Genomic DNA, 27,816 nt, shown 5'->3' on the forward strand with positions numbered 1-27,816 from the left:
ATACTTGTATGTGTCCTTTTTGTTGTCCCTTTTAAAACCCTTTTGTCTCAGAACTGTGGCCTCCAAATGAAAAACAAAAATGCTCAGAGATAAATGTATTTTCAATTGCTCTGTATGTCTGGCACACATTGCAGAATTGACAATAAAGTTGACTTGACTTGATACAGGTAGAGTTGGATAATTGCTCCAGCTATCTTAGGTCCCACTCAATGGAGTTCTGGGATTTCCCTGTAGCAGTTTCAGTGTTGATTGCTGGACAAAGTGATTGTCTGGTTGTATTAGCACCCTAATCTAAACTACAGCGCCACCATTAATTATGATACCACCATCAGCCACTTGTATGCCTGATGGTGGCTAGGGTGCCACGACGTAATGCTTTGCATGGTCTGCGGAGTTTCGTTTTCTTTTTGTCAGACCACAGATTATTCGGTTATGCTATTAGTTGACCTGAAGTTGTTCCTCGTCTTTCATGCAGGCTTCTTGGTTGGTTGCTCAGTTTGTTTAGATGACCTACTAAAGGCGAGAGTTCCAACTAATAATGGAGACTGCTGTGCTAATATGAAACTCCAAAAATGTTCTTTCACTTCTCTCTGAAATCTACAGACATCTCTTCATTGTCGTTTCTGACATGACGTAGCGTCATTTGTAGGGCCTCATTGTCACTTTTTCCTCAGTCAATTTAATTGGCCCCTATACAGTTTGAGATATTTTAATAATATTTATAACAAAAGTAAAATAGGAGAAATTCAGACAATATAAAATGTGAGAAATCTACAGGGTGTTGCATCCTTTGAGGCAAAGTGTTAAGTGTGTGCGCTACACATATGTCTATTAAATTGGAGTAGGCAGCAGTTGCTTGGCTTACAGTCAACAAAACTTGTGTGTACACTATCCAAACATAACTACGCTTAGTAATTATCACAAATACCAGAAATCAAGATCAGAACATTTTAGTGTAAATAAAAAGCCATTCCATTAATACAAAGGAGGAATGAACGTTTATTGAATTTTCACAATTTAGTCTCCTTTAACCTGCTACTGGTTTTACAGTTAGTGTTAGGAGGTCAGTGCATCAAGAAATATAAATCACAAAAGTAATTAAAAAGGGATAAGCTTGATGTGGAATGTACCATTGTTACAAAATCATTGACTGATGGAGAGGTTAACAGAAAAATGCCTTTTAATGTAATGGAAAAAAACAACGAAAATAAAAAAAAAAATCTAAAAAGATGTTTTCATCTTTTAACACCAATATAAATGCAATTGCAAACTGTAGAAAATGTTTCCCATTTCACCGTAACTTCCTCTTTCTCATGGCTGCAAACACTAGTGTAATTTAGTAAGACTGCACTGTAACTAGTGTTAGGTTATATTTGCATGTACCATAAATAGCTCAACTTGGTCTCTGTATCCACCAAACAACTTGTACTTCAGCTTACAGCTCTGGAGAAGGAAAAAAAAAAAAAAAAACAAGAAAAATACTCTCAAGTAGTGACGACTAAACCTCATATCCTGGATCTTTAGGGGGCAGAAAATACTGCAGCCTTTCCAGACATTCAAAAGAAAGAGGCAAATATTTCTGCATGTTTTTATCCTAATGATAATGTGGACAAATATCTGCCGCAGCTCTCTCCTAAACCCATTAGGTAAATCACAAGTGTTACCTTTTCGTTGACTGCACAGACAACACAGAATTACAATACACAAATATTCAACTAGACTCTCATCAGCTATCAGTCACATAATTCTCACTGTCAAGGTCATGATTTGTGTACCAAAAGATTTCCCTACCGTTAGCCTTACACATATAACAAAGCAGTAAAACAAAGCACAATTCACACAATGAATTAACAATTGGGGGTCTGATGACATCACAGTTTAGCAGCTTCAACTACCTGATAAATAGCCCTAATCGTTACATTTGTGAGGCTTTAGAGAAAGAAAATCATATTTTTACTATACTTTGCTATAGTATGTCAACCTTAATCAACTTTGATATAATGCTTTTATCACCAATTTGTGCATTAACTTGAGGCAATGGTACCATTGGAACACCTTCAAAATTAGCAAAATTTGCAAAGCTCAAAGCTGCACTATATGCACCACCACATAGCTGCTACGATACTCCTTCATATGAAAAACAAAACATTATCTCACTGTCAAAAATTGTTCTATGCAGATGACACCCCGTTTTCAGTCTGGAAAACAATCACAGAAAAATTGTGGTCTTGTTTTCATCCCAATAATTGATCTGGTTGTGAGCCACTGTGAGTCAGTTAGTCGCTACCCTACACTACATTCTTCCACTTACACAGCTCAAGGTACTGCTGATTCAAGTTAGGCTATGGTCTATGGATTAAGTACGAATGCCCTCCGAATGTAGTGATTCTCCGCCTTGTTCATACATCCCCATCCTCAATCCGAGCCAGCTGCCTCTCCAGTAACTCGATTCTCTGGCTCTGAGCGAGGACGACAGCCCGCAAGGCCTTCATTTCTGCTAACAACTCATTCAACAAATCTTCCTGGAAGATGGGAGGAGAGAAGGAACAAATCAGAAAACAACTTTGAGCATTAAAAACATTTGGTACGGGCAATATGTCTTATTCTACCAACTCACCTCTCTCTTCGGCCTCTCAGTATTTCCATCTGTCTCCCGTGTGGCAACTCGTGGCTGTGGCACCTCTTCTTCTAGCTCCTTGGTGGCAGAGCTAGATGTGGCTGCTGCATTGCCTGCTGAAGGCGGAGCAGCCCCAGTCCCAGAGTCTTGCGAGACGAGCTTGGGTTTGCTTCTGAGGGTGTCCCTGTGCTTGGATAGGGGAGCTGAGTAGCCGCCGCTCAGAGAGACCAACAGGGGTGGTGCATCCTGCCCAGCGATCCATTCATCAGCCAGGAGAGCCGGCTCCATGCCAGCTGTATCCGGGTAAAGGTCTCCCTGAAACAGATCTGACTGGGGAGGCAAGATGGATACGCTTATAGATAGACTTCCTGGGCACGCAGAAGGCTTTCAATTCCTTTAACTAATAAGTAATGTGAATAGATTTTACTTTTTTTAAATGCTGTGCCTGGCTTACCTTTCGTGGTACAGTCATAGAAATGGGTTCCACTTTCCTTTCATGCAGTTTGTAGAACCTACAGAAGACCAGGAGATTAGTAATCTCGTGAAAGGTTGGCACATACATTTTTCTTAATGCAAAAAAAACGCATGAAAAAAGACCAACATCACAAACATGTCTCTAAATGCTTTATTAGTTATTGTTGCCAACTGTGCCACTCAGCCCCAAGCTCAATCGTTCCCAAAGAAGATATACAGTGATAATAAGCATGTTCAGGGTAATGAAGGAACAAGGCTAATTTATGTGTTTCTAATAGTTTTTGGACAACAATAGAGCTCTATGGCACACATCAATAATCTGTACAAGGCTTTTGCTACACAGGCAATACTCAGTAGGATCAAGTTTATTTTCTTTCCAAGTTAGTTGACAATAAGAAAAACAGAATATATCAACAGCCCTTTAAAAATCTTTTAAAGTAATTAAATATCAAGGAAGGAAAACGTGACCAAACATATTTACCTGGCAATTTCACACTTGTTGACATCGACACCTCTTTTACTAAGAAAGCCAGCACCTCTCTGAGGCTCCTTGCTGCTGTATAAGCTAAGGAAGTGAACATACGGGGATTCGTCTGTCACTTCAAAATAACGGATGGTGCAGTCCCCCTGAAAGCCAGAAGATAATCTAATTAAGGCGACTGAACCCCCCAAAAAAAAAAAAAAAAAAAAGGAATGGATACTAATTTTAAGATTTTAGTAAATCTGTTTCTTAATGTCATACCTTGCCACACAGGTAGACCATGTTTGTGTCAGGGTCATAAAAGGGTAAAAGAACCCCATTACTTGTATCCATCTCCTGTACTGCCATTGGCTCAGAGAGATCCTTCTGGAAAATAAGAAAAAGAAATGCAAAAGACGGATTTAATACTACTTGTAATTGCTTGCGTACGATATGTACTGTACACTCAACCCACCGCACAAAACGCTGATATTGGACAAATCTGCAAAGCCTGATTATGTTCAGTGACATAGTTCTGGGTTAGGCAGTCAAGAATCATTCAATATGAAAGCAATTCATAAGACTTACCGTATCCCACAATGCCAGCTGTCTCTCACTCATACGGCTAAAGCCTGTGGTCAGAATCTTCCCATCTGAAAGGAACACAGCTCTCATTGGCCTGGTGCCATCATGGACCTTCTCTTTCACCTGGGAGAACAATAAGAGACATAACATAGCAAGAAAAGAGGATGTGTACCCGCATGATGTAGTGTAGCTTAAGTTCTTTTGTATGCATCTGCACACATGGCAAAAAAAAAAAAAGTGAAGTAACCTTGAGGACGGTGCCCCGTCGCGGGTCGATGACACGCAGAGCCTTGTCCTTGCAGACAGTACAGACAGCACTGCCGTCCTTGTTCCAGCTGACACTGTAGATCAAGTCTGGGTGGGCATCACTCAGCTGGTACACAAGCTCCCCCGTGCCCACATTCCACACACAAATCACATTATCGCAGCCTAGAGAGAGGAAGACACAACATCCATCCATTCTTTAAGTTCATATTTGCTAAATGCAGGAACATGAAGGAGATTCGTGTCTTGTAATCTGAGAGATCTGCTGAGTATATAAACTAAGAGCATGTCGGATATCTGTGGAGCAATGCCATTAAGAGCTTTGCATACCAAAAGCAGGCTCTGAAATTGAGATGTACGCAAGTACATCAGATCGGAGTGATGTGCTGTGATTGATTTACGAGACAGCAGACAGAGGAGACAGAAGGATAAACCTTTACAGATGTGGCGTGGGACACAATACATTTGAAGCTTGAGCACAGAATTTTTGGAGAGGGACAAAATAGGATTACTTTACAGTAAGGATGAGTAACTTAACTTCAAGGCCCTGAAAACCAATTTCCCCCCCTAATCAGCTTCACTTCTGTGAGCAATCGGGTCCTACAAAAAGACAACATTTCCCCCCAAAGTTTGACCAATTCTGGTTTTTTCACATGAGGGATTTCTGTATTTGTTTCTCTGGTTTGAAGGGGACATAGCTCAGTTAGAAAAGGGTGATGACATGTACTTCTGAGCACCAATCAGAATAGGACTATCTAAATAAAAATGACAGTTGGGATTATTTCCCTATATTGCCAGCACGGTCATTAAAATCTGATCAAACAAATGTTTTTTTCCAACATTTCAAACTTTGACTGTTACCGGCTGTTGAAAGCCTTCATTTAGATCAAATTTCTGCTCTCACAAAGACACTTTGGGTTTATAACCAGTTTAAAACCCTCACACTCATAGAGTCTTTTAACAGACACTCTGGATTTACTTCTTCACAGGGGTTATATCCCTATGCTGCCAGCAGTCATTATAATCTGATCAAGCCACGCCCACACAGTGGTTCGCCCACACAGTGGAGGTGGTTTTTCAAACTTTGGCTGTTACAGATAATGACTTGAGATTTGAAACCAAGTTAATAGAGGCTTTAACCGCTCAACTATCCTTATCTAACTGCGCTTCCTTGGGTCCTGAGCAATACACTTGCCATGACATAGTTGCATCCATGTCATTTGCTGACAGCTAGCCATTTGGGATTAGGCCATTTCCGGGAACAAGAGTGCTCATTCTGAAACTTACATTGCTGTTTGAGGTTGCTTCAACATCTCTGGTCTCTCTTTATCTGGTCTTGAATGTACTGTAGCTAGTGAAGGAGATCGAGTTGTACCCAGCATGCCATCCGGCAGTGTTAACGGTTAATAGTGGGCCCCTCTCAATACACTATACAGTTTGTGTACATAACGCACTACTAAATACGTCTACAGAAATACACCCACCAAGTGTAAAGTCGAAGGACAGACATACAGTAGTCCATATCCACAATGTTGCACTTCTAGGATTGCTCTTGTTCTCCCGGGAAATTTGTCCGGATGGCATTCTTTTCAGATGTCCGATTTCAGATGTCCCGTTACCTTCTGCTTTCTTTGTGTTGGCATTCTAAACTCTGTCGATTTCTGAGGACTATGGTTAACTGCTCCTCGGATCTCTGCAGGGTAAATCCAGACAGCTAGCTAGACTATCTGTCCAATCTGAGTTTTCTGTTGCACGACAAAAACTACTTTTGAACGTGCACTTTCCACCAAAACAAGTTCCTTCCCGAGCCTATTTTGCAGCGACACTTAGCGCCGCCCAAGACGACTGTGATTGGTTTAAAGAAATGCCAATAAACCAGAGCACGTTTTTCTCCCATCCCGGAATGCTGTGTGGACTAGCCAGACCATCCTCCGCAGCGCCGTGGAGGAAGGTCTGGCAATGCGAGACTATACAGACAGAGACTCCTTCCATTTTAGATAGACTGGACCTGCTCAGCCTGACGCCACCTCTAACTCCATTATTTGCCTAATTTTAAATACACATCTTTATGGTTCAACAACCTGTCTCTGTGGCTACTTGAGATACAGGGAATAAACAAAGTGTGTTTTAACAGAAGACAGCAGCTCACAATGTTTCGTGTGAGATAAACATCTTGTACATCAAAGTCTACTTTCTTTGCTTGGGAATGTACTTGTGCGTTTTGGGAGCCACATAGGATTTATTAAAAAAAAAAAATGAAACATCTAAAAGCGTTGCAACCAAGTGTAATCATTGTTCAGGTTTATCACATTCTCCTTTAACATAACCTAAGTATTGTTGGCAGCCATGTTTGTCATAGTTAAGTCAGTATTTGTTAAAAAGGGATCATTTCATATGTAAAACTCATCTTACTATATGTAAAACATAGAAATCACATTGGTCTTGTTGGGTCTGTCCTGACAGCTCCCTACAGGGCACAAGTCAAACAGCAGTGTTAAAGTCAGACTATGTGGCACCAGAATGTGATAAATGACTTTACCTGCAGTCAAGAGGATATTGAAAGCAGTTGGGTGCCAAGCCAGGATTCCCACTCTTTTACTGTGTCCCTCGAGGGTCACAATGGCCTCAGTCATTGGGCTCGTCAGGCCCCCATCTGGGATCTGCCACACCTTCAAACCACCAGAGTCAGACACCGCAGACATTTATTTGTGAATGTGATCCATTCAGGTGCAAAAGAGCCACTAATGTTTTATGTGATGCATTGCCATTGATATAGAATGGCTGACATTGTTTTTGATCACAGAAAATTAAAACTATCTTCAGGCAGAGCAGGGAGAAAAGTTATGTTGAAAGCCTTCCTTTAGACATTTCTGCTCTCATGAAGACACTGTGGGTTTGAAACCAGCTTAAAACCACCACACTCAACTAAATAGAGGCTTTTAACAGAAGCTCTGGAATAGTTCAACATTTTGAGAAGTACTCTTATGCGCTTTCTTAATGAGAGTTAGATGAGAAGATTGATACCAGTCATCTCTGGCTGTTCAATATGAAGCTACAGCTACGAGATGGTTAGCTTAGCATAACGACTGGTAGCAGGGAGAAAGCCTGCCTGGCTAGTCCAGCTCACAAGCCCTCGTAAAACCACAAACTGTTATTTTTACACTTCAGTTTTTGTACAAAATAAACAAGATATAACGTGTGAATTAGTGTGCTTTACAGGAACGGAGCCAGGCTGACTGTTTACCCTTCTCATAGCTGTAGCTTCATATTTCCTGCACGGACATGAGTGTGATTTTTTTCTCATATGTGTATTTTCCAAAAATGTCAAAACTATTCCTTCCAGGTTCCCTGGATTAAGCACTTAGCCGTATTATTGTCAGAATAAAAACTGGCTTTGAAACAGCATTTACATAAATCGGACACTAATACCCTAGCAGCTCTTTAATTGCAAAAACAATATGTTACTTCCTTTAAACGGAAAAAGAAAGAAATTGACTGCAGGTGTTGGAGACATAGTTTCCATCAATGGGGTCAGGGTGACCCGTGTCAAAGTTTAAACCTACCTTTACTGTGAAGTCCTCTGAGGCACTTGCAATGATGTTGTCATCATGAGGAGACCACTGGATGTCCAGCACCGGTGCTGCATGGCCGCACACTGTTGGACAGGACTGATCGATTCTGCCACTCTGTGGGAGAAAACAAAAAGGTTAAGATCATGACAGCGTGACAGCTGGCTAGAGAAACGTTAACACGTTACAGGAGTTTAACCTTTGTCCACCATTTGTCTTGGAACTGTAAAAGTGCTGCGTATGCATTAGCACACATGGAGCGAGGCGTCAAAGCCTTGCTCACATAGGTATTTGCTTTTAGTAGCAGAGTGAAAGATAGAAAACAGGATAGATGCTTTTCAAAAAATATTGATCCACTGTTGTAATTGATGCTGAATGTAATGTAATGATGAACCTTGCTAAGCGGAACAACGAGGAAGGCCCCTCCTCCGCCGGCTTCGATGATAACGGCAATAAATTTGGGGTTGACCGCACAGAGGGAAGTGTCCCACGTCACGCGGGACACCCTGACATCGTCGATGCAGTGCTCAGCTTTCCACGCCTGGGCGAAGACGTGGCGGAATTTGCTCTGTCTGACCACACCTCGCCGGAAAGACATGTCTGTCGAAAAAAAAAAAAAAAAAAAAAAAACAAGACGTGAATTATGAGGCATCTGAAAAGTTGAGAAAACAAGAAAGCAAAGTGGTACTTTTTATCATAATCTGGAACTATTTTGATATTCAATTAATAGTTTAAGTCAATGATTTATCAAGCAAAAATGCTTGAAAAGACCGTCTCTGGTTCCAGCTTCTCAAAATGTGTAAAAAAAATGCTTGTTTCCTTTGTTTAATATTATTGTAAATAAAATATTTTGCAGTTAAATCTATGGACTATATATTCTTTAAACTGATGGTTGTCAAACTGATGTCAATTTGGGCTCTGGGAAATTAACTACCTGTGCCAAAGTAAAACACATGAGCTGCAGATGACTTTTTAATACATTTGTTTGATAGCTCAATATTTTAAAAGGCCATTAAATTTACAATTACAGGCAGTAGGGATGTGCAATTAATCAAATTTTAATCGTGATTAAGATTTCAGCTCCTAATCACTAAAACAATGTAAATTGAGAATTTCTTTTTATTTTACACATTAGGTTTTGTAAATAAACTCTTATTTCGTCTTGAGTTTTGAAGGGGAATTCAAAAAGTATTTTGTAATTTTTGTAGCTCAAGGTGGTTTCACTGTTTTTTAAGTTCAATAAATGCAACAACTTTCCAAAAGTCAATGAGTTATTGTGATTTCAATTTAGACCAAAGTAATTGCGATTAAGATTTTTTCAATAATCGAGCAGCCCTAACAGGCACTGCTGCTGGTTTCTTCAAAATGCTACCTTAAATGGTATGGAAAATTGTATGTTTCACTGGGAACCAAACAATACCTTTTTAAACATTGATGATGCATAAAAGCTTAGTTGACTATTCACATACTTTTTACGGACAAATGTGTTATTTAAAAAGTATATAGCAGAAATATAAAAAAATGATGTTTTTCTTTAAGTTGTGCATACATGTAACTGGATGAGGTCGTGTTGTACTTTTGGTGTTTGATAAATAGCGGTGTTAAAACTGATATCTACTCAAAATTATTTAATTAAGAACTCCTGCTGTCAATATCTTTAATGAAGTTTGCAAGTCTGTCACTTCTTTATTATTGTATTTGTTTCTGTTTAAAATATTACTTTCATATTTACTTTCATATTACCTCATATGTACATTTTTAGGTTTACGAACTGTGATGACTGAATGTAAATTGAATAAAAAAATAAAAAAAAGATTTGACATGGAAATTAAAATGAGGATTTAGTCATTTCCATTCCTAAAAAATGGAAGACAGAAAAGACAGTTATTATACGGTTTACTCAGCGAATCCCCAACATCTTTAGGTTGCCAGCTTGAGTGAAAAGGTGATGTCAAAACAGCATGCAAATTAATACTGCGGGTCTGTCCTGAAAAGTACAGTCAGGCTTTAGCGGACAAAAGGGCATGATCCGCCTGAAAGCAAAACATGCTGGCAGTGAGGGAAAGGGGGTTGGGAAGTCAGAGCTGCTGAGGCAGGGGAGCCAGTAACTCTATATGCCATATCTACCTAATGTTTCGCAGTTGTCAAAGCAAATTGTATTTTAGCAGGTCTAGGCTGTCTGTCGTCTCCATCTTTTCCCAGTAGCTTGTGAGGATAAAACTGCTCCACATCCAAGCAGCTTTGGATATATAGTAAAGTCCACTGTAACACTCACATAGGTATTTAGATCTGGGTTACTAAATAGGGTCATCCTATTGTATAACGGTGGTTTTAATTCACTGCTATTGTTTTCCAAATACACACAGCACTTTTTGCACCATTTATGTTGGGGATTCTATTGTTGTCTGCACACAATGCGAGGAATACTGGTTGGCTTTTGCAAAGAGTAGCCTATAGGCATGAGCAACAAAAGGACGTTCAGGAATGCGTAGTTAACTCCAGAATGAGACATTTCAAGCAATAGGCAGGGTTATCATTTTAGAGCACAATAGAATAGCATACCTGGCTTTCGGCCTCTCCTAATTGGAAAAAGGATCACTAAAGACTCGGGCGTGACAGGAGGAGGCCAATAAAATAATCCGCCGCCAGCAGCAGTAACTTAATCCTCTCCTGTGTCCAGGCAGGCGTTCACATCGATTACGCAGACCTATAACAAAATACGTTCGTTAGAAATAAACACCCATTCGTATTATTACCAAATTTTCTCACGTTGGTTTGTCAATTGGTACGCATGTCTGATGTAGTAAAAGCCTAACCTGACAGCGCATGTCCCGTGCTGTTAAAGCTAGACTACATTAAATAGTGCACAGCGACGCTGAATGGAGCCAAGCTGATGGTGAAGGTGTGGGAAGAAATGCAGACGGCGTTCGCCTCGTCTCTCTTCACAAACGACTGGTTGGAAGAGATGGACTCAGCATTATCCCAGACACTTCCGCTCACGGCAGGATATGTCAAAGACACGCAGGAGTCAAGAGGGAAATCATTCGTCTACTTCCAGATTCCTGTCTGCCAGACCGGATGTGTGCGCACCTCTTTATATACAGTAGGTACGCACATGCGAGGATGGAATCATTAGCTGGTTTAATGTACAAACCCTTAGTAATTTAAGTAAGTGTCCGGTTTCACCATACATGCATGTATGCGTGAAACAAAAGCGCATTTCCCCCCAATTTGTATACCAAAAGAACAATGTATTACAGATTGTTATAGGCATACTACATTTCGAAACCATGATTAGGGTGTTTACGCAATGGTTAAGGTTATGGTAAAACGTATACCCACGCTGGACGCGTTAAATGTATTTTGGAAAGATAATTCCTAGATATTTACTTAGTCTAAAATATTTTGTCCAAAAACCTAATTTAAAATGAAGAAATAATCAGGGAATATTGGGCTCAGAACAATGCATAATCACACACTTTGTAATTCCCTTTTTAAAATGTAAAATTTGTATTAGTACATTTTCATTAGTCTTATCTAGCTCCCATAAGATCAGTTGTATTGTGGTAAATAAGACGTTTACGCTGCTGAATGATGAACTCATAGACATTTCTATTGGATTAAAGTTGATTTATTTTGTTTCTATGATTAAACGTGTGTTAAAAAAAACACACCGGCTGACCCGGGGATCGAATCGCCATTCATGTGATTACAGGACGAAATGCTCTACCTTCTGAGCATAGACAGTGCTCCTATCCTGAGTCACAGCCGCCCATTGTGCATAGCCCTTGGGCGTCACCTAGTGTTTAATATGTCACAAGGCATGTTCATTATTTGTTTCCAAACGAAATAGTTTTGTGAAGTCGGGGAAGCGGAAGTGGGTGAAGCAAATGCATGAATTTATTATAATAATATTAATAATTAACAATATACCTAGGAGATAAAACGGTGTATTAGTACTTTAAATATGGTGGCGCAACTGTGTGCAACAGGTGGCTCCGTGGCGCAATGGATAGCGCATTGGACTTCTAGGTATTAATCGAAGTGATTCAAAGGTTGTGGGTTCGAGTCCCACCGGAGTCGTATTTTTCTATTACCGAAACAGTCGACATTATGGTAGTACAGACATCGTCCTTGTCGTTTTTAAGTAGGGACCAAACTATGAAAACCTAGCTAACAGTTTACAGTTTTTCGTTACTCTCTGTAAGCATTGAGTTTTTCATTTGAATCACAGCCTGCAACTTACATCAACATAGTATAGTGTACTATCATTGTACATTCGCTACTATCTGTAACGTTAGTTAATGCGTTTTTGCGATTTAATGTAATTTTGTTGTTCATGTTGCTAGCTAGCTAGTTAGTAGAAGAAGAATCAACTGAATGTGTCAAGTTAGCAAGATACAATCAAGTTGATTTTGGATTGTATCCTTCAAAATAAAACACATTCTCGTTACTTAGAATAAAAATAAGAGTGCACTACCTACACTACAGTAACAGTTACCTATCAGTTGATTTACTGATAATCGACTATTAACAGAAAACGAAAATGGATGGATTTATGGATATATAAACGTTAAGTATATAGTACAGAATGTATATTTCGATGGCCTTTGACTGAGACGAAGTTTATGACTTTTAGTGGCAAATACTGACACAATGTACTATTACTTTGAAGGCAAAAAGACGGTTTCGTCCGGCCATACGTCGAAAACACAATGCCTAGCTAGCTGTATGTTTCTAGACGAGACCATCTGTATGTTGCACCGGGTGTAACCAACAAGCTAACGTTAGGCTAGTTAGATGTAGCTAGCTAGCTAGCTAGCTTTAGATTCTTGTCGGTGTACGCAGCTGTCGAATGAACATTTAAAACACGAGTATTGAGTGATACTGATGAAACTCGTTGGCGTCACTTTATTTTACAATCACACTACTGCTGCTGTCTTCGGTTACGCTGTTTTCATCATTAGCTGCCCGTGTTGGTCAGTTAGCTAGTTAGCCTCTTCTGCTAGCTAAGTACAGTAGCGTATGGGTGTCAAAGTTAGCAGTGACTTCACCGGGTGTCTGGTTGCCTGATCTCACATTTCGGACACGTCAAGGTAAACATTTAGCCATCGGCGAGTTTGAAAGTATGCTGTTTAGCTAATGATGGTTTAGCGTAACGTAACGTTGTCTTGCTTGTACCGTAACGTTATTGTAAATATGCCCATGTCAGCTGGTAAACTTCGCGCAAACGTGAAATTTGTGTTTTTCTTTACTTTAGCTCCTGTTCTAGCAATGGGCTGTTGTCACCCGTGACTCCCAGTAGCCTAACGGTAGCTAATGTCGGTTAGCTTCTGGTGTCAAGCTCATCAACATTTTATGTTGTTATTTTCTAGGTTTCTTTGTTGCAAGTATTGTACAACTGTCACATTTCCCTGATCGAGTCATTACAATCACATGTTCTTTAAATCCTGGTATCTGTGTAATAAGCATATTTACTTAATTTATATAGCAACTTTTAAAAACTAGTGCTATTACAGACAAAGTAAGGCAAAAGCAGGATATCCAAAGGTCAGTATAACAACAGAGAGCTAAACAGTCTTAACCTCCCACCCTCAGTTGCTACACGTTACATTGACACGTTACATTGGTACACATGCTGGACTATTACCCCTGACCATTGCGCACATTATACGTTCTGTGAACCTTTCAACATCCCCTGATCAAAGATTTTGCACACCCAGCACTAAACTGTACAGCCTTCCTTCTTTCCATTTATAAAACAGTTGTTATATTGTACATATTTGTTATTTTCTTATAGTATCATTTACATACTTTTTATTCTAAGATATCTATTCTTTATTTATACTTTAAACTGTTTATTGATCCCAAGTTGGGAAATTATTATTATTATTATTAATAATAATGATTGACTGTAGCAGTACTTCCGTTTTGTTGTTAAACCCTTTTTATAAACATGAAGGCAAAACAGTAGAGAGAAGAAGAAATAAAATCAATTAAACAGTAAAAAAGTGACAACTACAAAACGGTAAAAGCAATAAAATCAATAATTAAAATAAAGAGAAAAAGTAAAATATAAAGACGACATCAGATGAAAGCAAGTCTATAAATATGGGTTTTTAAGAAGTGATTTAAAAGAGTTCACTGATTCTGTGAGCCTTATCTCCCCGAGGCTCGTCCCAAAGTCAAAGGGCCCTCACGGCAAATGAATAATGGTAAAGACAGAATCACACTAAGGGGTTTAAATCGCAAATCAGTCCCTCTTTTATGCACCTCTAAGCTCATCTTAAACACTAGATTTGTAAGTACAATGTGTCAGTAGTGAATCTGTATTGATTCCATGGTTAATCTTTGACCTGTCACACCACACTGAACGATCAATATTAACCACCAGTAATGAATCTTAGTAGTGTAGTATAAAATGTTGGGTTTAGTATGAATATAAGGTTGTGACTGAAAAATATTTTCATTATTAATGATTCTGCTGATAATTCTCCCATTTAATAATGTCAGCCTCAAAATGTCAGAAAATAGGAGAAAATGCCTTGCCTTGTATGTCCCAAAGTCCAAAATTCAAAAATATAAATTTTAATATCACCAAGAGAATCAGCAAATATGCTCCTTTGAGAAGCTCAGAGAAGTGTATTTGTGGAAATTGTTGCATTGTTTCCTTAAGGCTGGTTACACACTGGCTGCGTGGCGTGAGAGTGGCGTTTCTGTTGCGTGTCAGCTGCTTGGATTTTTCTGTGTCTTTACACACCAGAAACGTGTCTGGCGCGATGCTGCTGCTGCTAGCCTTGTCTGTACACATGTATGTTTCCCATTGATAAAATGAAATACCATGTTCAACATAAATATATACTGATTTGATTACAGCAAAGACAACGTTTGCAGTATTGACGGCAAAATAGGCTACAGAATATTTCGTTCTGTATTGACGTGCAATATTAGAAAATCGTTTTCTTTTTAAATTACATTTATATCAAAACCTAGAGACTTTCAAACATCAACATGTCATTTATTAATATGTATTTGTGTCTAAACGACATATAAACATCTTTTCTATTTTGCCTGGAAACGCTTCCAACACGCTTGCGTGTCCCGTGAATAATAGGCGTCGGTTCTATTTCTAGCAGGCACGCATTTTCGGCGCGGCTCGAGCCGCGCATCCAGTGTGTAACTGGCCTAAGAGTGAGTTAAACAATGAATCGGTTAACAAAATAATTGCTGGTCAATAGTTGTGGTGTATTACTAATTGTTTAATCAGTTCAGCCGTACATAAGAGCACACGCCTTCCTCATGTCCATTCTAAGGTTTTCAACTTCATTTTTCTTTTAAGGTTCTTCAAATCTGTCCCTTGATTTTGGGGGCTGTGATGTCGGAGCCTAAGACCCCCACTCCCGCTCCTGCTGGCGACACATACAAAGGATGGGTGTTCAAGTGGACAAATTACATCAAGGGTTATCAGCGGAGGTGGTTTGTCCTGAGCAATGGGTTGTTGTCATACTACAGGTAAGCGTTCCTGTAAAATAGATAAAATGAAGGAAGACTATACTGTAGCCTTTACCACGTCACCAGAGAAATCCCTTAGCCTTGATCTGCCGTAACTACTGTTTAATGTCATCCGACTAGCTGTCGATTAAGCAGGGAACAATCAACCTCACCTTATCAATATTTCTTTCCTATTTGTGTTGAATTTCCTTCACAGATTAAAGCTTAGTTCTAATATTGTAGTTACGGAACATAAATGATGCACATGTTTTTTTCTGTTCAGTTAAATGTTTTCCAAAATGTCAACTCAAACACCTGTGATTATTAGGACCCAGGCAGAAATGGGCCACACGTGTCGAGGCACAATCAACTTGGCCACAGCAACTATCACTGTGGATGACGCCTGCAACTTTGTCATCTCCAATGGCGGGGCGCAGACATACCACCTCAAGGCCAGCTGTGAAGTGGAACGGCAGCGCTGGATAACTGCCCTAGAACTGGCTAAAGCTAAAGCTGCCTGCATGCAGGCAGAGTCAGGTAAAACATACAAACACACGGCCAGATAAAAAAAAAAAACTTTATTCCGTTTTCTTGCTCTTTAAAGAAACACGCCTACTTATTGGGACTTTAGCTTATTCACCGTAAACCCCCAGAGTAAGACAAGTCGTTACATAACCTTCTCATCTCTGTGCGTGTTATACTGTAACTCTGTCTGACGCCCCCATCGCTAGCTAAGCCTAGCACAGATCCTGGAGGTAACCTGTTCCAACTAGCCTACTGCTCCGAATAAGTGACAAAATAACGCCAACATGTTCCTGTTTACATGCTGTGATTTTTATAGTCACAGGGTGTACAAATAACAAGGTCATATGAGACACAGCCATCTTCTAACCGTATACAAACTGGGAACTATATTCTCAGAAAGGCGAAGCACTGCTACTTCTGCTACTTGGGCGGAGTGATTTGCTAGCAGCACCTGAAGCCCCATGGTGAGGAGCAGAGAGTTTGCCTGGAGTTCGATCAGAGTTGGAGTAATAGAGTCAACAATTACTAGATAGTAAAAGCATAGTGACCTTGTTATTTGTACACCCTGTGACTATACAAATCACAACATGTAAACAGGAACATGTTGGCGTTATTTTGTCACTTATTCGGAGCAGTAGGCTAGTTGGAACCGGTTACCCCCAGGGTCTGTGCTAGGCTTAGCTAGCGCTGGGGGTGTCAGACAGAGTTATGACACAAACGGAGATGAGAAGGTTATGTATCGACTTGTCTAACTCGGGGGGTTACGGTGAATAAGCTAAAGTCTCAATAAGTCGTGCAATGCGAGTGGCAGACATGGTATGGTTTTGTGAGTTTTTTTTATTTATTTTTTTTAAAGCTGATGTTTTTTGCTTTCCTGTTGCTTTGATTATTAACAGATGACTCGGGGGATGACTTTTCCCCATCATCCCCACCGGTGGCACACGGACAAGGTGGCGGGTCACAGAATTCAGAAGTTCAGTCTGCTCTCAGAACGCTAGGCAGCAAGGTGGAGGATCTGAGCACATGCAATGACCTAATTTCAAAGCATGGCTCTGCCCTCCAGAGGTCAGGCTTTAACAATCTATTGCTCTGTTTTTGCTTCGCTTTTTGCTTACGCAGTCCGTCAGTGTCTTCACTCTTAACTAAGAAATGAAGAATCCAAAACACATAAGACTAAAACATGCACATACTCATGTTTCTCACAACAACTCTATTTCAAAATCTTTCGTGAAGTAATGTCCTTATGTCCAGCATTTCATATCACTGTTGCATGCTACTTTTGCTTTGACATTTACAGGCTGAGTTTAAATGTAGTGTTGCATTATTTGCAAAAAAGCAGGTAGATAAACAAGTACTGCAGCATGAGTTATAATAATAAACTATACTATAAACTATAAAGGCTCATGGCCTTTTACACTGTGATTTGATGAATTATTGTCCCAACTGTTTATTCATGTTGTATATTTTGATCATTATTTCCAGGTCTTTATCAGAACTGGATAGTTTGCGTCTGACTGGAGAGGCTGGGGATAAGATCCGTCAGGTGACGGAGAGGGCCACACTGTTCCGCATCACCTCTAATGCCATGATTAATGTAGGTGTCGCCTCCTCTCAGTATATCTATTTCTGCATGTATAATGTGTAAATGTGAGTGAGTCTTGTAAATATATATATTGATTGGCTCTTGGGTTTCAATAGTTCTAGTTTGACCCTGCTTTATGTTTTGCCCCTCAGGCGTGCCGAGACTTCCTCTCGCTGGCTCAGGCTCACAGCAAGCGATGGCAGAAGGCCCTTCAAGCAGAGCGGGACCAGCGGGTAAGGCTGGAGGAGACTTTAGAGCAGCTGGCCAAGCAGCACAACAACCTGGAGCGAGCGTTCAGAGGGGCAGCACAGGCTAATGCTACTGCAGACAATAAAAGTAAGATGTGACACTGACGTTGACCACTTCCCATGTTAGGATATTGTCAGTTGTTTCTCAACTCATTCTTCTGTCCACTTACCCCTCCTTTTCTTCCCTTGCACTCTGGAAACTCCTATCCTTTTTACTTCATTATCTTCCATTTTTGTAAGTCTGTATAGATGTGAGAATCTCCTAAATGCCTAAAAAGGCATGTTGCCCAAATATACAGCGTTTATGTATTTAAATTCCAAATGATCAGGGCTTCTATAGTAGTTTGCCTGACTTATTGTTGTCAGCAAGAGAGCTGTGTTTCCAAGATATTAATGTTTAAGAGAAAATGCTAGTCATTATAAGGTTTAAAGTTTAAAAGCGTAATTTATAACTGTGAATTGGTTTTCGTTCTCTATATTACACAGACTGAACAGTTTTTTTTTTGTTAAGGTTCTGCCGGGCCAGGAAAAGGTGAGGCCAGTGACGAGGACGACGACAATGAGTTCTTTGATGCCATGGAAGAGGCTCCTGAATTTATCACTGTACCTGCAGATCCCCATTTCCACAAGTCAGTGCACACTCATTTACCCCACACACCCATTTAGTGCTGGTGCAGCAACAAGCAGCAATATAAATGAAATCTTTAGGGCTGCAACTTACAATTATTTTTATAGTCGATTAATCCGTTGATTATTTTCTCGATTAGTTTTTTGATCTATAAAAATGGCAAAATGTGGATCAGTGTTTCCCAAAGCCTAAGATGACATGCTCAAATGTCTTGTTTTGTCCAAAACTCAAAGATATTCAGTTTACTGTCACAGAGGAGAGAAGAAATTATTATATTATTATATTTCTATATATTATAGAAAATATTTAAGAAGCTGGAATCAGAGAAATCTTATATATATATATATATATATATATATTTTTTTAAATAAAAAAAATTACTCAAACTGATTAATCGATTATCAAAATAGTTGGCGATTAATTTAATAATTGACAACTAATTGATTAATCGATTAATTGTTGCACCTCTAGAAATCTTTTAACATTGTGAATTTCCTCCATCGATCATTATCTCTTTGGAAATATATATATATATATATATAATATTTATTCATTCAATCCAGTTCCTTGTTCCGGGTGATGTTTGCTGACACTGCCCTTATTTCTGAAATCACTGATTGATTGTGTTGGTTAGTGTTAGTTGAATCATTTCCTTGTATGTTTAGCTGGCGGTTTGTTTAACCAGAAACCTTCCAAACACTGACAGTGCCTCTTTGTTTTATTTTTCAAATCTCTTTACAGAAGGTCAAGCAGTAATATCAGCGGTTTCAACAGTGAAATGTGTCCAGATGATCAATCGGTATGTTTCATTCTGTTCAAAGACACTGGTCTTCAGCTAAAACCCTTATTAATATGTTGTTTACCGTCATTTATTATCATAGATAAAAAAAATTATAGTATTTTTGCAAAGCTACAGCAGGGTGGCCGATTTCTTTTTTCTATTAATGGTATGATTGTGCTACAGTCATAATAAATTAGATCAGAAACATGTTTAATTAAACAGTAAACCTGTTTTGAAAGCTTTCATATTTCCAGAAGCTTTTATGCTCTTTATTGACAGCATTATCTTCCTTTTAGCTTAATGAGGAGACTCTCGTGATGAACCAGGAATCTCCCTCTCAGGAGTTGATACCCCTGAAGAAGAGGAGGACACGCATTCCAGACAAGCCAAACTACTCTCTCAACCTGTGGAGTATCATGAAGAACTGTATTGGCAAAGAGCTGTCCAAGATCCCCATGCCTGTGAGTAACCTCACAAGAAAAGTGTTAGCATGGCCAGTAAAAAGCAAACAACAGCGTGACAAGGAAACCAAAGACTCCTGTCATGTCTGCAGTACTGGCTCAACAACATTCTGTAAGAGTCATTAGTGGTTAAAATAGCATTACTGACATATTTAAGTGGTGACCAGTTCCAAGAAGTTGTTTGTTTGTTTTAAGAAAACATTCATAAACATAGAGTCAAGACATAGAGTTAGGGATAGGCTGTAGATTTTATAGCTCTGATCTTTATTTAGGTTTCTTTTTTGTCTGTTTTGTTTCCATAACAATCTGCTCTATTGTGCATATGCTCCTACATCAGCCGGTTTCACTTGACACACCAGAAATACGATCATTGATAATCCCTATTTATATTTGTACTCTACCCCAACCGTGTACGAGCCTGAGCTCAATGCACGTCGTCGCCGCAGCTTCGTTACCAGGAGTCATGTTGAGTCAATGCTGATATATATATATATATATATATATATATATATATATATATATATTATATTATATTATATTATATTATATACAATAATACAATATACTCATTATACAAACAGTACTTTCTTACTAAAATACTAAGACCGATAAATTTGCCAGGCCAATATATCAGATCCTTATCAAGATACTTGGTTTACGTTATGTGTAAATGTTTAAAAAAAAATTACTATTTGCGTCAAAAATCCAGTATTGGTAGGGCTATAATATATATAATGTATTATATAATATACTTGCATGCCCTATTTTTAAATGTGTTATTTCATTGTGATTTTGTACAATCTGTAGGCTAAGCTTAGAAACACCATGATAATAGAAATTTACATTTCAAACTAAATGTTATGGGCACTTTAAATGATCAGACATCCGAATCATTCTGCTCTCTAGGTGAACTTCAACGAGCCCATTTCCATGCTGCAGCGGTTGTCGGAGGACCTCGAGTACCACGAGCTGCTGGATAAGGCCTCCAAGTGCCAGAGTTCGCTGGAGCAAATGTGCTACGTGGCTGCCTTCTCCGTGTCCTCCTACTCGACCACCGTCTACCGCACAGGCAAGCCCTTCAACCCTCTGCTGGGAGAGACGTATGAGCTAGACCGCCGGAGAGAGAGCGGCTACCGCTCCCTCTGCGAGCAGGTGAGACAAGAAGAAACACACAAAAATAGAGGCCTTCCAACGGGGTGAAGTGAAACTGAACAAAGAACGAATATGAAGGAAGACTTAAAAAAAAAATCCCATAGGCTCAGCATTTTGAGTCTTTTTCTTCCTGTTTCTCATGTATTTGGGGATAAACATGTTCCAGAGAAGTAGCAGTTATGTGTGTTATCTAAACAAATCAGGAATAGAAGAGCAGGTTTATCATAATTTAGTGTCAAAAGAGTGGTGGTGGTTAAACCGCTGTTAATGCTGAATAAAACCATCACAACATAGCTCCAGCTATTTTTATATGGCAACAATTCACACTCTTTTTTTTTTTTTATTTTTTTTTTTTTTTTTTATAACAAATAATTGTGGTTGTAGCAAAGCTTACTTAAAAATACCGTAAGCCAAAGAAAGTATATTCTTTGTGGTTGTTTAAAATTCTGGCATGGAAAGTGACAAAGCAACTTCCATTTTCTTTTTTTCTAAAGCACAAGGTGGGAGAAAAAAGAAAGGCTGTTTAAAGCAGAGACAAGAAATGATTTGTAGAAGGTGATTGCAGGAAACAGAATGGAGGCTGAATGTTGGAAAATCAGACTGGCAAAAAGGTTTCTATTCCTGAAGACCAAGAACGTATATCCAGTTTAATATCTAATCCAATGAACTGTGCTTTAGGGCTGCAAGTCAGGCAGCAGTGAGAAAATATTCTATTTTAGTACTATAATTGGATTTGAGCGTTACAATGGGGATTTTCATGCTCTGCAGTACAACAACATGGTTGACAGGTCAGTATGTATGTCTCTATATGACACTAAATGTGAATTATAACTATTAGAAAGGATCCAAACCTACAAGGCGATACCACTCAAGGACAACATTTCGACGCCTCTTGTGGTGTTCTTTTTTTAAACACAAATTGTACGCTTCACGTCTTTACCTTTTTCTCAGGTGAGTCACCACCCCCCTGCAGCAGCGCATCATGCGATCTCTGATCGCGGCTGGACCCTGAGACAAGAAATCACTGTTGCCAGCAAGTTCAGGGGAAAATACCTCTCCATTATGCCTTTAGGTAAGAGGCGGTGCAGTTCAGAACTTGTTAAGCATTCCTTGCGGTCTTATGATGATGTAGATTGAGGGTGCAATATATATACGGAACACAAATGATGATGGTGATTACATTGTTCCTTTGACAGTTCAGTTTGGGGAATGTAGCAGTCATACCTTTTGATTAAAGGAATGTTAACATCCGGATACTATTGAATAAGAAACAGTGGTTTGTTTGGTAACATGAAGCTTGTTTGCTTGTGCTGTCTGCATTCTCTCTTTCACCGCAGGCACAATTCACGCAGTCTTTGAAAAGGGCAACAATCACTACACATGGAAGAAAGTGACCACCACAGTGCACAACATCATTGTAGGAAAACTATGGATCGATCAGGTGAGACTGCCAGAGTTAAAATTGTGACATATGTACATTTCTACACACTGAAGAATTGCACAGCCCACCGTCACCCGACGGCCCAGTAGTATACACGTGAGCATTTTAATATTCATATATTTAAAATGCTTTATTCTCTTATTGTTGATAGCACACTAGTATGTGCAGTCTTATGAGCATACTGCTTTGCATTGCCCTACACATATTGTTTGTGGAGGTGAAGAATAGAGTAAAATCCTTTGAAAGCAGTGTCTGACTTCCATGTGTCCGTCCACATACTGCCAAACCTAAATTGAATTTTATACTTTTATTTCTTAAAAAATGAAAATGTCTCCATAGTCTCAGCGATTTCTTTAAAACTTGTTCTCTCTGCCAGTCAGGAGAGATAGACGTGGTCAACCACACCACCGGAGACCGCTGCCACCTTAAGTTTGCTCCTTACAGCTACTTCTCCAGAGATGTGGCCAGGAAGGTGAGAAAAATGCAAAGACCCTTGACAGATTCCTCTCTGTATGTTAATTGTGTTGTTATTGTATTAATGTTTTCAGGTTCTGTGCATAAAGAAAAATATGCTCCTGTAGTATAACATAGATCTACACTGATGTGATTTAGTAATAACCAAACTACAGTTGCACTTTCCTGCCCTCCACCCTGTGACCAGTCTCTCTCTCTCTCTCTCTCTCTCTCTCTCTCTCTCTCTCTGTCTCTCTCTCCTTTCTTCAGGTCACAGGTGTGGTGATGGACAAGGACGGCAAGGCCCACTACGTGCTGTCGGGCACGTGGGATGAGAAGATGGAGTTTTCCCGGGTGATGCAGAGCAGCCGAGGAGGAGAGAATGGCACCGAGGGCAAACAGAAGACGGTCTATCAAACCCTCAAAGCCAGAGAGGTTTGGAGGAGGAACCCTTTACCGTGAGTTTTATAACTGCATGGTCGGGTGTGCGTGGCATTATGGTCTTTATTAAATGAGATTGTAAAGTGGCGCGATACTACAATTTGGTTGAATGAAGTGCGAGGTGACATCAGCTGCCTGGAGAGAGCAGGGGTGGGGATGATGACACCCTAGCATATGACTGCACGCTCTGACTACCACTAAACACAAGACAGCGACGAGCCAGGGAAATTCAAAAGGTAGCGTTCTTGAACTGGAAGTACCGGCACTACTTCTCGCTCATTGAAATTTAAAGGCAAGAATGTTTATGTAACATGCACGCTATGCCCAGGAAAAAAGACTTTATCCACGTCTGCCTCAAGCAACTCGAATCTTATGAAGCACCTCACATCAACATATGCTAACACGACACTTGTTGCTGCTGCTAACCCAACCCCAAGCCCAAATGCAGCTAGCGTGAGCTCCAGTGAAGGAGACGGAGCCACTCTGTTAAAACAAGCAACGCTCGATTTTTCGGGTCAGCAACAGGTTACCAAGGCCGAGCTGAACACATCAATATATATCAGTTAATATAAACATCTTTGACGTTAAAGATGTTATAGAACGTAATAGCGTTATAGAATATATAAAGTAATGACACAGTTACTTTGCTGAGTAACTAATTACTTTTACAATGTGGTAACTGAGTTACTAACTCACTTACTTTTTGGGAGAAGTAATTTGTAACTGTAACTAATTACTTTTTAAAAATAAGATGACCAACACTGACTAACACAAAAAGTGGCATTTCCTATTCAAAATAGCCATCAGTTTCTTTTCTGTGAATGTTATATTTCACAAAACGTTGCTTATTTTTATATGTTTGCAGATGTGGTCTTTATTTCAGAGTGACCCACCTCCACAATAAAACACTGGGAAACACAGTGCAGCACCTACACTTACGAGTTTATTTACCTCTGTGGCCACCCATGCCAACCATGTCTACTTGAGTAATGACTAATGGTGTTTTTCCATTACATTGTACCTGCTCGACTCAGCTCACCTCTCTCTACTCGCCTTTTTTGGTTTTCCATTATGAAAAAAAGTCCCTGATACCTGCCAACAGGTACTTTTTTTAGTATCACTTCCGTCGAGGTTCCAAGCGAGCTGAGGCGATACCAAAAGGTGACGTGAAAACCTGCAGACTACTGATTGGTCGGAGAGAATCGTCACTAATTACTGCGTCATCATTGCTAACGACAGACGGGGGTGTCCTGAACAAACCCCGCCATTTTTTAATAGTTTAGCCAGCGGTGTGTTTTTTTTGCTGCCTCCAGCTTCTTTTGAAACTAAATTAGTCTTCTGGCTGTGGCAACAGCCACATGCCAAGAATCAAAAACAACACACCTTCGACGTTCTGTGTGTGTGTGTGTGTGTGTGTGTGTGTGTGTTGCGTTAGGTCACGGCAGTTTCCTGCGGCGTCGCTATGATGACCAGCCACGCTTGCCTCACGCATGAGGCGGTACTAAATCTGCAAAGGAAAAAGGTGGACGGGGCACCGCGGTCAAGTCGAGCCGAGCCAAGTAGAGCTGGTACACCATACGCGTTTATAATATTAACAACAAACTATTCTTTTTAAAAGCACCTTTCATACATACGATTCAGGTGCTTTACAAAAGGCTGCAAACAAACAATTTAAGATCAGTAAGAGGCAAGCAACAAGCTACTTAAAAAGTTATGGTCCGATACAGTTCTAGTTTCCCATCAGTAATGACAGAATTGCATGTTGATTATGGGTCTATAGAGCCCTCTGACTTTCAGTGCTGCTGTTCTTCATCTTGGCCACAGTGAGGGAGCAGAGACCATGTACTACTTCACTGCCTTGGCGCTGACCCTAAACGAGTTTGAGGAGGGCGTGGCGCCCACTGACAGCCGGCGCCGGCCTGACCAGCGCCTGATGGAGGACGGCCGCTGGGAAGAGGCCAACTCGGAGAAGCAGCGGCTGGAGGAGAAGCAGCGCAGCGTCCGGCGGGAGAGAGAGAGGGAAGCTGCCAGCCAGCGGACCTCCAGCCAGTCAGAAGAAGGTGAGAGCCTAGTGTGTGTTTACTTTGTCTGTATTCCTCTCTACCATGCATGGGGAAAATCTAAAAGCGGGTTAAAAAAAAAACATCTCTGTGATTCCCCCTTTTCTCTTCCAAAAGCTGTCGATGAGGACTCTCTTACTGATCCGTCCTTAAAAAGCAAGTACTCCTTTACTACTTTACTGCCAAATGCAGTGCTTTCATTTCTGTTTAAGTCTTCTATTTTCTTGTTAACACAATTTTTCTCTCTTTCAGGCGCACCTCATGACAGCTACCAGGCACTTTGGTTCGAGCGCTGTGAGGACCGGATCACAGGTGAGCAAATACATATCTATAAGGGAGGCTACTGGGAAGCAAAGGACCGCGGCAGCTGGGAGGGCTGTCCCGACATCTTTTGACCTCGGCTTTGACTGCCCCTGAAGAGACTGATCCATTGAAGCCGCCTAAGTGAACAGCTACTGCAAAGGCCGGCTTGTCCCCCCACTTGGACGGCTGCCTCCCCCCCAGTGGCTCTCTGTTTTAAGAGATCTCCAGGACGATCTCTGCTGTCTGATCCAGAGGGGGAGCAGAGTTTTCCTCCGGCCTCCCTCATCCCATTTTGGTTCCTGTCTTCGCACCTACCCCGTTGTTGCTGTAACACGTGTGAGAGGACTGGAATGAAAATGTTTGTGCTGCTTTGACTCAGGTCAGGCTGAGAATAAGGGGAAGGAAATGAAATGGGAAGGGCTTCCAAAAAATCATTAGTAAAACACTTTTTAGTCTCTCTGCTCAAGTCTGTGCAGCCTCTCAGATCAGGAGCAGAAGAGGTTTCATGCTGATAACCGTAGTGTTCTATTGCCATCCACAGCATTGTGTGCTTTGGTAATAACTCAAAAAAAAAAAAAAAAAAAAAAAAAAAAAAAAAGGGTAAGACCTGGTTAATATATAAATTTATATATAATTATGATTCAAATAATTTCATTAATATGTTGACTGGTGGCCTTCAAGACATAAGTGAGGATTTCTTGTTTATCTCTCTGATTTCGTGTCTTAATGTAATGCAGTGAAGGTTCTAGTGTGCTTGTGTGTATGACTGCATATCTGCTCTTCCACCACTTTACAACACTGCCACTGTGCAGTATACTGTGTTTTAAAAAAGTAATGATTGTCCAAAATACTGGTTGAACCTCCACACTGTCATTTTTTTATACTTAGAAGATTTGTTTTTCTTCACAAAGGCCTGATGGAAATTATGATGGTGAAATTTTTGATGTGGCTCAAAGGCCTAAACTCTTTCTCTTCGCCTTAGAAATGAGCAACCTGCTCTCACTTGTTTTTACATCACACCTGAGTGGATTTGACGCCGACATTTGTAGCTAGTTTCTTGTACAAACATTATAAACTTTGAAGAAGTAGTTGGGAAAGACTACAGAGCTGCAAAATGGCAAAACACACGTTCCAGTGCTGAGAAAATCTCTTATCACATTAGTTCAGTTTTATTCAATAACAATTAATGAAATGACACCTTTTCACAATATTGGAATGATGTTTGAGCCATTTTGCAGATAAAATAAGTGAATGGTAACTGTGTTACATGGCAGTAAAAATGGAATGGGATATGTGGTGTGATTTTTGTGTTTAGAGGAACACAGACAAATGAGAAAAGAAAAGTAAATGCAGTGGTGAAAATAAACCTTTGTGTATCGGCTGAAGAGTTCATACATATGCAAGTACATTTTGACACCAAAAAATGGGATATTGTGTGTGTGTGTGTTTGTGTGTCTCTGTGTGTGTGTGTGTGTGTGTGTGTGTGCCAAGCGTGTGTGAATTGCATAATTTTGTTTGTAAGTGTACTTAAAAATGAAGAATAAAGAAACAAAGAGTTTAAAGCATTGAAAATAACAATGATTTTATAAATGTAATGAAATTCAGATAGTATTGATAACTGCAAGGTAGTTTTTTTCTTGTATTTTTTGGTTCCTCGCATTGGAAGAGGTCTTCATTTTCAGAAAAAAAGGAGTTTCCATACTTAACCGAGAGGGGAGACATGACATTGTTCAGTACTTTGTATTAACAAAGACAAAGAATCTGTAATAAACAAATGCTGTGATGTCAAACAAATAGCTTTTCACACTCTTCTTTAAATTTCACATGTTCCAACATTTCCATTAATTGGGTAACACAATTAAAGACTTGCCAAATCGATTCTTTGGGAATTTCTGTCCTCATGTTAAGTAGGAGCTCCAGACGGGACGACATATGTTGTCAATAAAATAATAAATCCCGATGGAAACAGTGTCGTGGTTCACTTGATTTATTGATATGTAAACTAGTTAATATTGACTCAATATATACTGAATTTGCATTTTGAAAGACTTTAAAGATAATGACATGCAGTTTAAAAATGTGATTGCCCATTTGATTTGTGCCAGATATTGTTACATTGCTAAATTTACCATCAAATGTTATGAATATGTGTTTTATATTTTTTAATCCAGTTTTTTTAAATTAAAGCTTTGTTGAAACTACAATTACCTGGATGCGTAAATTAATCTCCATAGACATTATCCATGCTAGCTTTATTTAATTTTTTTTAAAGCTGATGTTT

At 39.7% G+C, this 27,816-nt stretch overlaps 2 protein-coding genes and 1 non-coding gene across 4 annotated transcripts; 2 read left to right on the forward strand and 1 right to left on the reverse strand.

Annotated features, from left to right (window-relative positions):
• Positions 1 to 975: 975 nt before the first annotated feature.
• On the reverse strand, positions 976 to 11,021 carry coro1b (coronin, actin binding protein, 1B). Its single transcript, XM_028563856.1, has 12 exons — positions 10,786 to 11,021; positions 10,532 to 10,676; positions 8,364 to 8,569; positions 7,964 to 8,086; positions 6,940 to 7,069; positions 4,384 to 4,565; positions 4,140 to 4,259; positions 3,834 to 3,938; positions 3,573 to 3,718; positions 3,072 to 3,129; positions 2,618 to 2,947; positions 976 to 2,522 (listed from the first exon to the last, which is right to left on the reverse strand). The coding sequence occupies exons 3-12, from the start codon at positions 8,565 to 8,567 to the stop codon at positions 2,400 to 2,402; spliced, it is 1,521 nt and encodes a 506-aa protein (XP_028419657.1). The 5' UTR covers positions 8,568 to 8,569; positions 10,532 to 10,676; positions 10,786 to 11,021; the 3' UTR covers positions 976 to 2,399.
• A 942-nt stretch (positions 11,022 to 11,963) lies between these two features.
• On the forward strand, positions 11,964 to 12,052 carry trnar-ucu (transfer RNA arginine (anticodon UCU)). The gene is given in 2 exon segments: positions 11,964 to 12,000; positions 12,017 to 12,052. It is a non-coding gene; the product is annotated as a tRNA-Arg (tRNA).
• Positions 12,053 to 12,666: 614 nt separating this feature from the next.
• On the forward strand, positions 12,667 to 27,616 carry LOC114545524 (oxysterol-binding protein 1-like). Of its 2 annotated transcripts, XM_028563855.1 has the most exons (17): positions 12,668 to 13,065; positions 15,309 to 15,481; positions 15,789 to 15,997; positions 16,882 to 17,050; positions 17,468 to 17,579; positions 17,720 to 17,903; positions 18,327 to 18,444; positions 19,185 to 19,242; positions 19,521 to 19,685; positions 20,592 to 20,837; positions 21,789 to 21,909; positions 22,175 to 22,278; positions 22,655 to 22,750; positions 23,002 to 23,189; positions 24,997 to 25,232; positions 25,350 to 25,388; positions 25,485 to 27,616. In XM_028563855.1, exons 2-17 carry the CDS (start codon positions 15,345 to 15,347, stop codon positions 25,625 to 25,627), a joined length of 2,325 nt encoding a protein of 774 aa, XP_028419656.1. In that variant the 5' UTR covers positions 12,668 to 13,065; positions 15,309 to 15,344; the 3' UTR covers positions 25,628 to 27,616. The 2 variants fall into 2 exon arrangements, 1 of the variants encoding a protein (XP_028419656.1); XR_003690899.1 differs by lacking the exons at positions 25,350 to 25,388; positions 25,485 to 27,616 and adding an exon at positions 24,608 to 24,740 and having other exon boundaries at positions 12,667 to 13,065; positions 24,997 to 25,084.
• The last annotated feature ends 200 nt before the right edge of the window (positions 27,617 to 27,816 follow it).

The sequence above is a fragment of the Perca flavescens genome, chromosome 19, assembly GCF_004354835.1.
Source record: "Perca flavescens isolate YP-PL-M2 chromosome 19, PFLA_1.0, whole genome shotgun sequence".
In the NCBI taxonomy this organism is placed as follows: domain Eukaryota; kingdom Metazoa; phylum Chordata; class Actinopteri; order Perciformes; family Percidae; genus Perca; species Perca flavescens.